The 15,015-nt window shown below is 26.8% G+C and overlaps 1 protein-coding gene across 1 annotated transcript in view; it reads left to right on the top strand.

Moving 5' to 3' along the window:
• The first annotated feature begins 219 nt into the window (after nt 1–219).
• Nucleotides 220–15,015, top strand: part of LOC112595360 (junctophilin-2) — a 170,224-nt gene continuing 155,428 nt past the window's right edge. Inside the window, exon 1 of the mRNA XM_025340517.1 lies at nt 220–580. Coding sequence (XP_025196302.1) covers nt 246–580 — 335 coding nt within the window. The 5' untranslated portion in view covers nt 220–245. The remainder of the gene's footprint in view (nt 581–15,015) is intronic.

A 15,015-nucleotide genomic window follows, 5' to 3' on the forward strand; every position in this document is an offset into this window, starting at 1 on the left:
CGGCGGCGGCGACGGCAGCAGCGTAAGTTCGTTCGTACGCCGACGGCGACGTCATCGGCGGCGGTGGCGGTGGTGGTGGTGGCGGTGGAGGTGTGGCGACAGACACTGCGACGGGTCGACGGTGACGACGGACGGTGACGACGGCGACGACAGCGACGACGGTGATGATGAAGCAGCTCGTCACCGGCGGTGTTTGCGTTTGTAGGCGGCCGGCGAGCAGTGCGTAGCGCGCGTCCGCGGTCATCATGCAATCGGGCGGCGTGACGGCGGCGCCGGCACCGTCATCCCCCAATGGGTACGGTGCGCAGCAGCAGCAACAGCTGCAACAGCAACAGATGCTGCTGCAGCCGCTGCCCAGCAACTCGCCGGCGTCCACGGCGGCCACCGGGACGGCCACCACCAACAAGATACTCATCAACGGCGGCCGGTTCGACTTCGACGACGGCGGCACGTACTGCGGCGGCTGGGAGGACGGCAAGGCGCACGGCCACGGCGTGTGCACCGGCCCCAAGGGCCAGGGAGCGTACTCGGGATCTTGGCACTACGGGTTCGAGGTGTCTGGCGTTTACATGTGGCCCAGGTACGCGCGTGTCGAGTGTGCCGGTGTTTTACGGGGTTTCCTCAACCTCCCCCCCATATCTTTTCACGGGATGTTTTTATCGTCGTAGGGCGTTGTATACAGTAGGTGTGTTGGCGGTGAGGGTCAGAGGGTAGTGGCGGCTGTAAGAGTCGGCAGGTGGGTCGACGTCTACAACGAGAAGTTCCTCTTTGCGGGCGTACTCGCGTGACGGTCAAAAGTGCAAATAACGTACTTCCCCGCGAAGTAGAGATTTTGATTTTTTAAATCACTGACTAAAACAGTGTCCGGTCGGGGTGTGTACATGCGGCCCAAACACGTGAGTGAGTCGAGTGCGTGTTATTGCTTCCGGGTTGATCCGACAACGTCAATGACAATAATGTATTGATAGTGGTAGGGGGAGGGAGAGGAGAGATACGGAAGTCTTCGTTACGATTTCCCCCACAAAACGTCCCTCGCAGGTGTAATTACTAATAATTAGAGTTCGGAATTCTCAGTCGGTTCTATGAAATCAAAGTTGAAAATAACGCTCATGATACACTTATTACTTATTAGTTATTAGAACACGGTCGTTATAAATTAATATTCTAACTCCAAATGTATACAATTAAATATTAAAAAAAAAAAAAAGAATATTTTAATATATTTCAAAATTTCACTTTTTGTGCTTTTTTAATAGTAAATTTATCTACAAAATTTTTAAACTCGTTTTGTATATTTTCGATTCACGCTCAATCGATATAATACCCTTATATTCATCAGTTAATCTTGATACATTGTAGACTTTGGATAGTTCTTAGTAATTTTCAGTTTACTAAAACTTCTTTCTCAAGTTGCAGTTGTTATCAGTCTAGTTAAAAATATCCTGAGAGAAATTTTAATATTTGCATAAACGTCTTATAAAGAATATCTATGGATATATTTTAGTAGTTATCAAGGAGTAGTTGATTTAAAACTATATATTATATTATATTAAAAAATTAATGTAACTTTTAATTAATATGTATTAATTTTGAATTTTTAAAATATTTTTTTCTATATTTATAAGTTTTTATTATTTTACAAGTTTTAGATTTTTATGTTCTTATTTTGTATATATTAACTTTCAAATTTAATAATAATTATTAAATATTATATAGACACAAGTTTTGTGGCACCAAAAATTAAATACAATTGTTTACACTATAAAACAAAAAAAATACTTACAAATAATATTCGAAATTAAACGTTTATATAGTACGCATTAAAGGTTTTCATTTTTATAACGGTTATCTAATAACCTTAAATAAATAAATAATAATCAATAATAAATTAGTTTTTGCGAGTAATTTGCGTGTCAGTAAATCAATTACCTAAACTTGGTTCATTTATTCCTAATTTATAGATTTCGAATTATTATAATTTCCACATTATGCATTTCGGTTTATATATAAAAAAAATTAAAACGTTTAAAAAATAAATAAATACAAATTTCATGAACATTGTTAAAACATATAACATAGTAAATAATTCCCTATTTTTTTTTTTTTTTTAATTCAACTAAAAACGTTTTAATATAAAATTTATTTTTTAAAGAATACATTTATAACTTTCAAAACAAGAAATCACAGTCATAAAAATAAACTTTTAAGTGCAATTAAGATGGAGCCTTATTTGTAACAATCGATGTTTAAAAGTCATTTCTTATAATGTAATACTCAACACACGATAACACCATAATAATAATAATAAAAAATAAACTCGCATCAATAATCGCTAATTTTTGTGTGACTAGTATAATTAATAATATCGTGAAGTCAAGTTAGACCTGATTATAAAAGAAAACTTTGAGAATAACGGTTAAATCTGAAATTATCCTCAAATATGTATAATTTAAGTACTCATGTTTATTTGCATATAACATGGCATGGGAGACGTCATCTCTGTATGTTATTTAAGATTGTGAACGTTTTTTTTTCATTTAGAACAAATCTTGTTTTAGTATATAATAGAAACATTTTATTAATTTAATAATTAAGTGTATATAAAAAGTATCGATCAAAGAGTCAAAGTAAATAGATAGTTACATATACGAGTAAACAATGTATGATTGTACACTGATGTTCCTGCTAAAAAAATGTAGACACTTCTGCTTAATTTAAAAAAAAAATGTGCACTTCTAACATAGCTTCAATAAAAAATTGGAGCATTACTTCAATTTTCAAACTACAGACAGCAATAATCTATATTTTAAGGATTCTCAGAAATGATCTATTTTAAGGTTATATTAAAAAAAAGTGTTCGCATCTAAATTTCTGACGATCATGTACCATAAAGAAATTTATATAGTAAATATTAATTTTAACAAACAATATTTATGACCACAAATAGACAACAGTGTAACAGCAGAAGCTTTAAACTTTGTTCATAAAGTTTTTGGAGGTTTGTCACTAATAATAACATTTTTTTGAGCAGTTTTAATTTTCATAGAATTAAAATCAGCTGTGGAAGACATGTTTGATACGTTGGAAATTATTTTCATGATAAATCTGGATTATGTAGAATATTAAAATTTACTATTATAATGAGAATGCAGAGAATTCCGTTTAGGACTTAAAAATAATCGCAACCAGAATGGAAAAAATTTCAACAAAAAAAAAAACAAAAAACAAAAATTGATCCCAAGTATCACATTAATTTTATTGTATACATGAAGAAAATTCTTAATTGTATAATATTTTTATGGTGTGTCTCGAACATATTTAAAATTACCAAGTGTGCAGTCAGGTAAAATAAGTTGGAAATTTCTAATATAGTAAAATCCGCACGTCAAACAATATATTTTGTAAAACAAGCAAAGGTAGTCTAATAACGATTATTATGATATAATATGAGAACACTGAATTAATTTTCCATGATGGTTTATTCTAGAATGCTCCTGATAAAATTATTTTGAGTAGGTACCATTAAATCATGTATAATTATACGAAATTGATAGATGCTTTTAGTCAAATATTATGCCTTATAATACAAATTAAATTATACCAAGTTCCGATCTAATATTATAATAATATAAATGACGTGATTAAAGGGGCTTGAAAGTCAATAGTGACGCATAATAAAATACTTATTTTTGAGTGAGATCAATAATTCCTATTGCCATATTATATTAATCAGTTACTCACGGTTTTGCGTAGGAATCATTCGAAAACTATTTAACTTGTTGTAGTTGAGCAAATAGCATATCCAAAAGACAAACACAGGTTTACAACTAAAATGGCCCTCTGTTTGATTGTACATAAATAATTAAATCTCAAAAATACACTAAACAACAGTTGATATCTCGGGTCAACAATAATAATAGTATGTGAAAGATAAAATGATTTCGAGTTAATTTGATTAAAATAAACAAACACTTGTACACTGATTTGTTTTTTAATCATAGTACATTTAATTTATAAACATAATGTATTCAATATTATAAAACACTTTTTGGGACTGTCTCTTTATGGAATGATTAAGTCGGTACAAGTAAACAGGTCACTGTATGATAATGTAGGAATTGAAAATAAATTATATTGGTAGACGTTTTTCTTTTTATTTTTACACATCGAATACTACTGTACGTGTACTTATATCCTATCTAATGTCCATGATACTATAAGCTCGAATGACATTTATTGATTTATCTATTATACGCATGAAATGGGAATACGGTTATACGTAACCATAGTTAGGTCATTGATAGATACCTAGTGTAACCGTTACCTAGTTTTAAATAAATAAATCTGTATCAACGGTGATTGACGTCGTAGTATAGTATTGTTGTTATCGGTGTTTTGAAATTGGGTTTAAATAAAATCATTAGCGATAGATTGATCGAGGAAAGTTCCTCGCAAAACAACAATCAATTAATGTAATCGTCACACAACGAACAAACAATTGTTTTCAATTGCTTTTAATAATCAAAATGTTAACCGTTCATGTACCGACCATCGTATTATTGTATCAGTTTTGGTTTGTATGTCACAAGAGCAATCATTATTTACAATATTATTTTTTAAAACAAAGAAATAAATTTAAATGTGATTTTAAAAACTTTTGTATGAATATGAGCGAGTACGTGACCATTCTAATGACAAATAGGTAGGTAGTATTTTCGTTTTAAATTAGACTAGGAGGTTCGTAGGTTTTTTTAAAAAATATGTAGTTTAACATTAGATATAAAAATAAGTATTATCCATTTATGAATTTGTAAAAACCTATTGGTATCGATTGAAATTTTATATTTTTAAACATTTTGTTCAAACGTGTATTTGATTTAACGCGCTTTTTAATTCTGTGATTATTATTATTTTTCTTTTATTTGACATTTTTTAATATTGACAATTTATAATTTATTCGATAATAGTTATAGCTATTGCTATAAATGTTTTTTTCACGTACTATTAATTTACTTTTTATTTTAGTTAAAGATTTAAAATAAAAAGAAAAAAATAATTTCTTACCAAATACAACGGAAATGCACAAATAATTAAATGAGTTTTAACTTATAATTATAAACAATGTTAGATTGTTATGTTATAAATGTATGCGTGTTTTGATTAAATATCGCACTTACATATAAATAATTTGATTTTATAAACAATAATTTAATTTAATAAACAATAGCATCTATTATGTTATTCAGCTTACATTTTTCAAATATAGTAAAAACCAAGTTAATAAAGAATAAATATTATCTTTTTAATCATAAAACCAATGGATAATTTTCACCAATAATAAAGTGGATGGAATCAAAATCTTTCGTAAGTACTGCGATTAATTACAATTAATGGGTTTATACGGGTGTCAGATTCGACGCGTTTTTATTATAAAAAATCGCTTCATAGGAAATGATATTATCATGCCATGTTACAACAGACAGATTTTGTTAATTTTTTTATTATTTGAAAGACGAAGACTTTTTGGAGGTCGATTGGACTTTGATTTAAAAAACTTATTTTCAGAATTCGTAATAAATGTTTGATTATTTTGAAATATATTTTCTGACGTTGTTTAAAGTTAAAATCTGAAAATCAGAATATTATGTGACCTGAATAATTTTTTTCTATTTCGGATAAAAAAATGATCAAAATTGAACAATTGTACAAAGCGTGCCCCTAAATAAATAATAATTACTGCCGAGTGCATATCAAGTGATGCCTAAGGGCTTTTTTTTGTGGTGGGGGTTGTAGAACAACCTCAAAATGTTGTATTGAAATTTATTTTTATATATGCCATACAATTATGGTTGATTATATGAAAATATATAAGTGTATTTGACGTAAAACATTTATGATAATTGAAAAATTAAATTCATCTTCTCCAATTTTTGACCAACACATAAATATTTTAACAAAATAGAACATTAAAATAGAAACTCATACAAACTATGAAGGAGAACGAATTATATATAATATACAAGATTGTTTTATTTTTATTTTCATACAACATTAATTTGAATTATTTTTTGTTAAGATGGAATTAAGCAGATGTTTTGTACATGTCACGCAATTTTAAGTTAAAATATATAGTAATATTAATATATATCATTTATACGAATATGGTTTACGCACTCTTAAGTTAAAATATATAATAATATTAATATATATTATCTATACGAATATGATTTTAAAATTTTATTAACTATTATTTGATAATATTAATATTTTTCCCAAGAACTACGCATATATGGATTATAGATGACAAAAAAAAAGTTTCTATATTTCATAATATTATATGAGTATAAAATATTATATAAAATTAGAAAATAAAGCATGTAATTTAAATGAAATTAAAAAAATATGTCTATTCTGTTTTTAAAATAGCGTGAGGGTTTATAGATATATTGTCCTTTTACAAATAGCTTTTATAAGATAATAACTAAATTACAGGTTTTGTCATAGGATATAAAAATATAGTTGTATCCCTTTAAACCTTGAAAATGTCATTAAAAATTAAGAATTTTATGTAACGTATACTTTGTGATTTGTTCATTAATATATCATACGTATTCCTTTAATATTGTTATACATTTCTGTGAAAATGTTAATTTATTCCACGAATTTCTAGTGGGAAGATAATAGAAAAATATACATTACATACGTCTTTTTGTATCGAGATTTTGAAAAATTGTTCTCATTTAAGCAATGATATGAGAGAATAATTAGGTTTTTGTATATTTTGATATTAACTTTAATGTATTGATCTTGGCTTTTGATAATTTTGATAAAATATATGTATAACTGTTAACCAATTTGTTAGCCTTTCAAATCCAGAAATATAATACTTCGTTGTACCATATAAATTAAAGGCAACTATAGTATTAAGGAAAAAAAAACGCGTAATATAATCTTTGTTACTTATACAAGGGTATTATATTGCATTACGCGAATACAAGCCACTATTTATTTTTGCTATCTGACTCACGCCTGACATGGACAGTTTCTATGTAATTTTAAGAATGAAATCACCCATTATAAATAAGATTACTGAGAATAATATTTTTGAAGATTTGACATATCGATATATCAAAATATTATTTAAAAAGATTTATTATCCATTTTTGTTTATAATTTTTAAAGTCAAATAATTATTAAAATAAAAAGTCGACGTGTTAAATTCTTGAGAATTATATTTTTTATAAATTTGTAATAAATGATTATAAGGTGTTTTTTACCCTACTCATTGAACTAACTGATGTTACTGATGTTAGTGAAGGTTTAATACAATTTTTTATGTTTACTATTTTATTACCAATAATAATATTTATAATTATTAATTATTTGATAATCAAAATTACTAACATTAAAATTCGAGGATCTCAATTGAATATTTTAAATACATAACATTTGATGAAAAGCGAAACTATGAGTGAAATATTAATGATTTTAAGACCAACTGATAACTGCGTGAATACCATTTAAAACTATACAATTGAAGAATATAGTAACATTATAATATTGTGATGTGCCTAAAAATAACCATATGCCCGGAAATAAAATATTATATGTATTTATTTTAACCGATTAATATATAATATATTGTGATTAAAATCAAATTTGAACTTGACTTCGATATTTTTTCATCGGTTTAGTGAAGCACAGTACTTAAATATTCATTAACTATCTGAGCTTTAACTGACATTGTATAATGTTATGGTTATCACGAGAGAGATTATATTACTATTGTTTGTTTACAGATTTTAATATTCGATAACGATTGATAAAACTGAAATTACGTTTTAAAATTAGATTGCATTATAACTGAGCTTATCCGGTCGTGTCTGTAGTGATAAATACATCGCGATGAATTAATCCCCAGCTATAGTTTCCGCAAAGGTTTCTCACATTTTCTTATAAGGAATTTAAGAATTCACCTGAAACGTGCTTAATTACGTGCGTTATACGCTCTAATCAGATAAAGCGTACGCAGGATTTGTTTTTAATATTAAATCATATTTAACTTTTATAATTATTATTTTTGTCGTTATCGTTACCCTCTGAAAAACTCCGTCAGACGTTTTTCTGTCTTACCGCATCATAATATTTTTATTTAACGTCACCTGTTGTTGGAAGAAGGGCTTAAAGAAATCGTTTTTCGAGTGCTCTCTGATTAGGTAGGAGAAAGAAGCGTAACTAATGAATTGTATACATATTATTTTTAAGCTTTGCTTTAGAGCCCAATTTATCTTATGGTTTTTCCATAAGCTATTTTGTGAGTCATTCGTCAGGAACTCACGCGCGCATCCTTACAATATTTATATTCACGTCTTCTCACTATGCATTACTATACAACATGGATCGATAATTAAATTCTTTGGCGATCCAAATGATTTGAAAAAAAACTTTCGAGTGTCAGAAAATACTTAAATATTGGTTAATATTTGTTATGTAATCATGGTTATTATTGTAAACAGTGATAATGATAAATAACGAGTGCCATCGTAATATCTCCAAATTCATCATAAGATAGATTAAATATCTATAATATGCGGAAAACCAGTATTAAAAATATATTTTTGACGATCCAGTTATTTCATCTCTGTGTCGGGTTTGGCTGATCCCCGCCATAAACCATAATATAATAGATGGTCAGTCTTCAGTACCTACTTCATGTAATTTAAATCTAAATACATGATTTAAACAAATATTTTATTTGCTAAATCATCCGTAAAAATAAAAAGTTATTTGTTGAGCACATTGAGGGACATTCAGAAATATGATATGTACTTAAAAAAAAAAAAAATCTTTGTATAGAACTATGTCCCAACGTCATTATATCAAAACGTCGAACTGGTTATCTAGCAATGCTATTATTGTGAGGTGTAGAATTAATACGTTTGAGTGAGATTGCAGTTAACAACGAATATTTATTAGCTGTAGTTGTGTACATTTTTTTGATCTTTATTGAAATCCATAAACAGATCATTTAACCCTTCGACAGTCTACTAATATTTACAATAAGTACATATTATAAAATTATAAGTAATACCGATTTCCGATTATTGATGTTATTTTTTTTTTTTGACCTTTAAAAACAATAATTTATACAAAACAAAATATATTTTAAATCTAAAGAGTTTATATCGCACAAAATATGTATTTAATACGCCTATAAAATTAATTTACCTTAGCCACTTAACTTTAACTTTTTAACCAATTTATGCTCTATCATATAGTATCACTCAGACCACTCTGGTCATTTCAATAGCCAGTTATTGGTCACACACGTGTCCTTTGCTAGTAAAAAATTTATTAGCTACATTATTTGTTCAGTATAATCGGATAGAAACCAACTGACTGGCATGATGCGTATACCACTGTAACTATGCCATTATGATATTGAAACATGCGTGTTTTACCTATTTGGGGTGAATAAAAACGATAGTCGCATAATAATAATGATAATAATTGCAAATACGGGCGAATACAATTGTTGTAAATAATTACGTAGGTAGATATATGAACCTATTTTATGTATAAAGATATTGTGTATTGATAATATTATATGTAAAATGATATTATTCGGTATTACACGGACAGTATTTTTTCAATGGCGACTCTTACTCCTTTCACGTACGCCCACTGCAGCCGTGACCCGGCCACTAGCCGTAGGTACCGTATTATTACACGTGCGTATATTTTTGGCGATGTCGTGTAGTTATTATTGGAATACTATTATAATGACGATATTATTACTTTTTATTATTCAATGAATATATTATGATTATATTTTTTTAAGCTCGTGTTTCCTCCTATTCTATTAAACATAAAAAATGACTTTCCTATTCATTCGATTACATTATTGCTAATGATGTATATAGTGATTCAATAATAGCAGTTACTTATGTATCATTTATAGGTGGTAAAATCATAACTGAATTTTTTTTTTTTAAGTTATTGATACAAAGACTGTGGTCTTCAATTATTTGGTTAGTGTTGTTAAGATATTAAACACAAATAACATTCAATGATTTCAAAACATTGTAATCGGTATAATTACTTGTATCTACACCATTTTATAATAATATAAATAATTAATAATTTATATCAATATAACTAGCACTTCATAACTTACTAAGCGTTACTGGACGAATGGCTTCTTGTTCGCAATACCCACGCTTATAATTTTATGAAATACTTTAATACTCTTTGTACTAATAAATATCATATTTACATCTGATTATATATTTGTTTAGATATTATATATTTTATTTATAATTTATTGAAAATCAGTTATTATTATTTTTAGTTGTATTAATGCAATATTCAAAAATATATATATAAATGTTTTTTTTTTTCATTTAATTTATTAATATAAAAATATTTTTTACTTTCAAGAATTTGTATACGCTGCCAAAGTTTTTATAGTATTGTAGAAAAAGTTTTCGAGAATTTTGTATTATAAAATGTTATTAAAAAAAAAATTAATATACTATATTTTAAACTCATCTAAACGACTTAATTGAGTTGAATAATTGCAACACGCTCATTTTATTCATTACACCGTAGCGCTTTTGAGTTAATTGGTCAGAAAGTATTAAAAGTTATTATTTCATATATAAGTAAAAATGTATAAAAAATAAAATCGAACTTAAAATGTTAAAAAAAAAAATATTAAATTAATACAACCTAAATATCTAATCCAAAGAGAAAACTTAAAATTTTGTATTGAAATGTTATTTGTTAAAATGTGCATTTAAATAATATATGCAGATTTCAGAGGAATAGACTTAAACACAATAAAAAATATAATGAATCGTGATTTATCTCAATGTTTTTTGTAAATTGACTTAGACGAATAGGATGTATATACTTGACATTTTCAAACTCGGCGAGAAAGCTAAATAATCGATTTAGAAATGGTAACAAAAATGCAGTTTTAAATTCACTTATTTTCATAAATCAGTTTAAATCAAACTCGACTTTTTAAGTATATCAGCAAATTATACTCAAGCAAAACATAATTCCTTTTTTATTACAAAAAAACAAGTTGAATAAAGGCTTTTAAACTTTTATTCATTTTGAGAGAAATTCCTTCAGTTATAACAATCTATAATATTAAAACTGAAACAAATTATAGATCTTGAATGGAGTTAGATTATAATCAAAACATTCTGTGTATTGAATTTATAATGACAATGTATGTACCTATTATTATTTTACACGTTTATAGAAATTTGATCTAGTTGATACTTTGGGTGATTTTGAAAAACTAACAAAATTATGAATATTGAGATATACAATATTTGAACATATAGCACATAAGTTTTAGATAAAAACGACTTTTTTTTTTTTTTTTTTGATTCAGGATCGTGGTTACAACTTATTTATTTAATAATGGTTTACACATTGATATGATTTTTAAATAGTAAGAACTTTTAGCTATAAAAAAGACATTTAAAATTTTTAACTTTTTTATTGTTATTTTTTCTTTATGATATAATCTAATTTTATAACAATCCACGATTTTCAGCTTGGTAATGTTTTTGTTTATCAATAAAAATTCTTGAAAATGTGATAAAATGCACCACAAAGTTGTTTGTACAAAAATTCAAAAATATGTTTTTAAGTTTTTTATGAATTTAAATAGATTTTTCTCTAAAAGTTTTTATTTTATTTTTCTACTCGCAGAGTACAAATCATAGAATTTTTAAACCTTTCACTACTACATGTTATATTATTATTATTTTCCACGAACAAAATATTTATAATTTTTTTTAAATATTTTGTTTGCTATTCATACTTCTAATTTACTTATACTATTATTATACATCTATAGTAATGGCAAACATTTAACTACACTCTAAACCTATTATATAGTAGATGAAAATCAAAAACGGAAATTGAGATTTCTCTGTAGATGGAAAAACATTATGATAGTAATAACTTAGCTTATTATAGTTTTAAATTTTAAATATATTATTGTTATGCGTTCATTTGAAATTCGATTATTTTTCAATCAAGATGTATATTAATTTTTACTTAGTATTTTAAAACCCACTAAATATTTCATTTATAAATACATTTATAATAATGAGTTAGTATATTTTTTAAATTTAATTATCAAAATTATTCTGTGTAATAATATGAACACATTATTATGTAATTAATAATGCAATTTTACAAAATAATTGCCTCATGTAATTATATTATAAAATAATATAATACATAGTTTATGTACCTAACATCGCTATGATTAAAATTAAAATAAACCTAAAAGATAAAACAGTACACTAATAACGATTTAAATTCAGATGAAAATTATTGTTGTTCAAAAAGCTTTTTTAACACAGCTCAAGAAATTAGATTTTTGGTTAATTTTTACTTTGAATGAAAATCGGTTTGTGTTAAAGAAAAAAAAATTCTTACAATTTTTAATTTAAACAAAACTATTGTTTTTAAGATTTCTGAAGTTTATATTTTAAATATATCATAAAAATGACCTAAGGAAAATTATTTATTTTTTTTAAATTAGTTATTGCTAAATATAAAATATATTATAAATCTATCAAATATTTTTATTAATAACGATAGCTGTTTACATCACGTAAATTTCAAAACTATATTTCTAAAAAGATTTTAATAGTTATATATCTACCTACTACTATAGAATTAATATGTTAATATGGTTCATATGTTTATATAATTCCTCGTAAATATTATAATATAATAGTATATATGTTTGGGAGTTTCATACTTATTCTATATTTAATATATGAAAATAATAAGTTGATATCGGCTTATAAGTTCGATGGTAAATATAAGTTAAATTGCATGATTTTTTGGTAGCTTTTTCGATTTAAATATCATATTTGTATTAGTTATTAATAAATAAAACTTATATATTTTAAATAAAAATTTAAGATCTGATCAGTAAATATTTGTATCACGGGATTTTAATAAGACGGTTCCATATTAATACATTTAGAATCGTTATTAGATTTTATTTTTAAACATCAATGCAAATTATAATCAGCTATACATTAAAAAAATATATACATATATTAGTAGAATAAAACGCTAAACTGAGAAGTATTAGTGAACAATAATTAACATTAAATATCTTAAATTTTAAGATTGATACATCGGTGGAAATAATTTTCATGCTATCCTCGCTTACTAACAAGTCATCAATGTAACCCACCCAATTAGTATAACCAATAAAAAGCTCTTAAAAAAAATGTCTAAAAGAACGATTTTGTTTACATCAACCTATATCACTACCGTCCAAAACAAAACGCCCACCCGCCCACTTAAACAAAACCTTAAGTAGATGGTCGCGTTTCAAGCGTCTATCTATCAATCTATGTACAATTTGATGCTGTATTGAATTACACAATATAACTTAACGATGTACAGACACGCGTAGTATAATGCGGCTAAACATGGGGCGATTAAACCGAATTTAACAAAAAAATAAATAAATAAAAAATAATCTTGTTTTTGCACTATTGGCACGCATAATATTATAACATTGATGATAACCTTTTGTATTATATTGTTCGTTATTATATTCACGCAAAGACAGAATACATCATTATTTGTGTGCATTATAGTTCATGTATTCCTACTATCTGTTTGTGACTGGGCTAAAAATAAAAACAGTTATAACAATAAAAAGTATATTTTAACAAACAGAATTCGAACTGGCATCCTAAAAAAATTGAGCGATGACGTTTTGTACGGCTTACTGTTTATATTGGCGTACCGGTGACAGTGTTTAGTCCGATTAGTATGTATTATATATTTTAAAGTATACAGTTATGGTTGTAAGTCTAACATACGATGATCGTCACCGACGACGATACCATCGTAATGTGGTAGGTAATGATAATGTCAAATCGAACATCTTTTTGAACTTCGACATTATGCGCATGCCATTTTTTGAGTTTTTGTAAGATACTAAGGAGGTTATGTGAAGACCATATTATAATATTGTACGAATAGTATTAATAATACTGCCTCACGTAAAGTTGAAGAGGGTCGCGGAGTAGCTGTTTCTTTTCTACTTGTTTAATATGAATTTTAATAAGCGAAAAAAGTGGAATATTATTTAGTTTTAGTTTATAGTTCCAACTAGATACACATTTCAGGAAAAACAACAATTTTTAATTGGCCGGGGGTGGGGGGCTATACACCCTTGCTTGCTTGCTTCAACTTAAATAACTCATTTCAGGATCTTTCAAATAATATTAATTTAGATAAGCACTTTAATGACTACTATTTATCTTTTTATATAAGTATTTGCTTTTATATTATATTTTTTAATTTTAAATATATTATTCTTTATAACAAATGCATAAAAATACAGATATTAAATACAAACAAATACTTAATACAAATATGTATTATTACAAAATAATTATTCTTGTTTTTTTACTGCACTTATATAAAACAGACTGTTTATTTTTTTAGTTATTTACAATATCAAATTTTGAAAAAAGTAACTCAGTAAATCATCATTGTAATATGTTTGTGTTTAACCAATTACTAATTCGTTGCATACCTACTTGAAAAATTTGATTGTATGTACATTTATCAAGTAATAAGATTTTGATTTAAAAAAAAAAACGGAATTTCTGTTTGATGACGTTTAGACAAGTTTGATTATTGATTATATATTTTCTTAAACACCACTTTATATTATATCGGATTTTCTATTATTTTTTATATATTTTTATAAAATATAATTTGTATCAAAAATGTATATCTAAAATTGATGTGCCATACATTGAATCATCAGTGTGAAAAATTCAAAATGTTTTAGAAATTTCAATTAAACGCCTCGAATACTATTAAAATATGAATAAGTGAATTTGTTTTCTATTTTGAACAATAAATGGACCTAAGTTACATCTTTTGTTGAATTTTTAACAATTCGTTTATTTAATATAGGATAATACAATACGTTAT

This window comes from Melanaphis sacchari, unplaced genomic scaffold (genome assembly GCF_002803265.2).
Source record: "Melanaphis sacchari strain LSU unplaced genomic scaffold, SCAv2.0 Contig26_pilon_pilon, whole genome shotgun sequence".
NCBI classification, from domain to species: domain Eukaryota; kingdom Metazoa; phylum Arthropoda; class Insecta; order Hemiptera; family Aphididae; genus Melanaphis; species Melanaphis sacchari.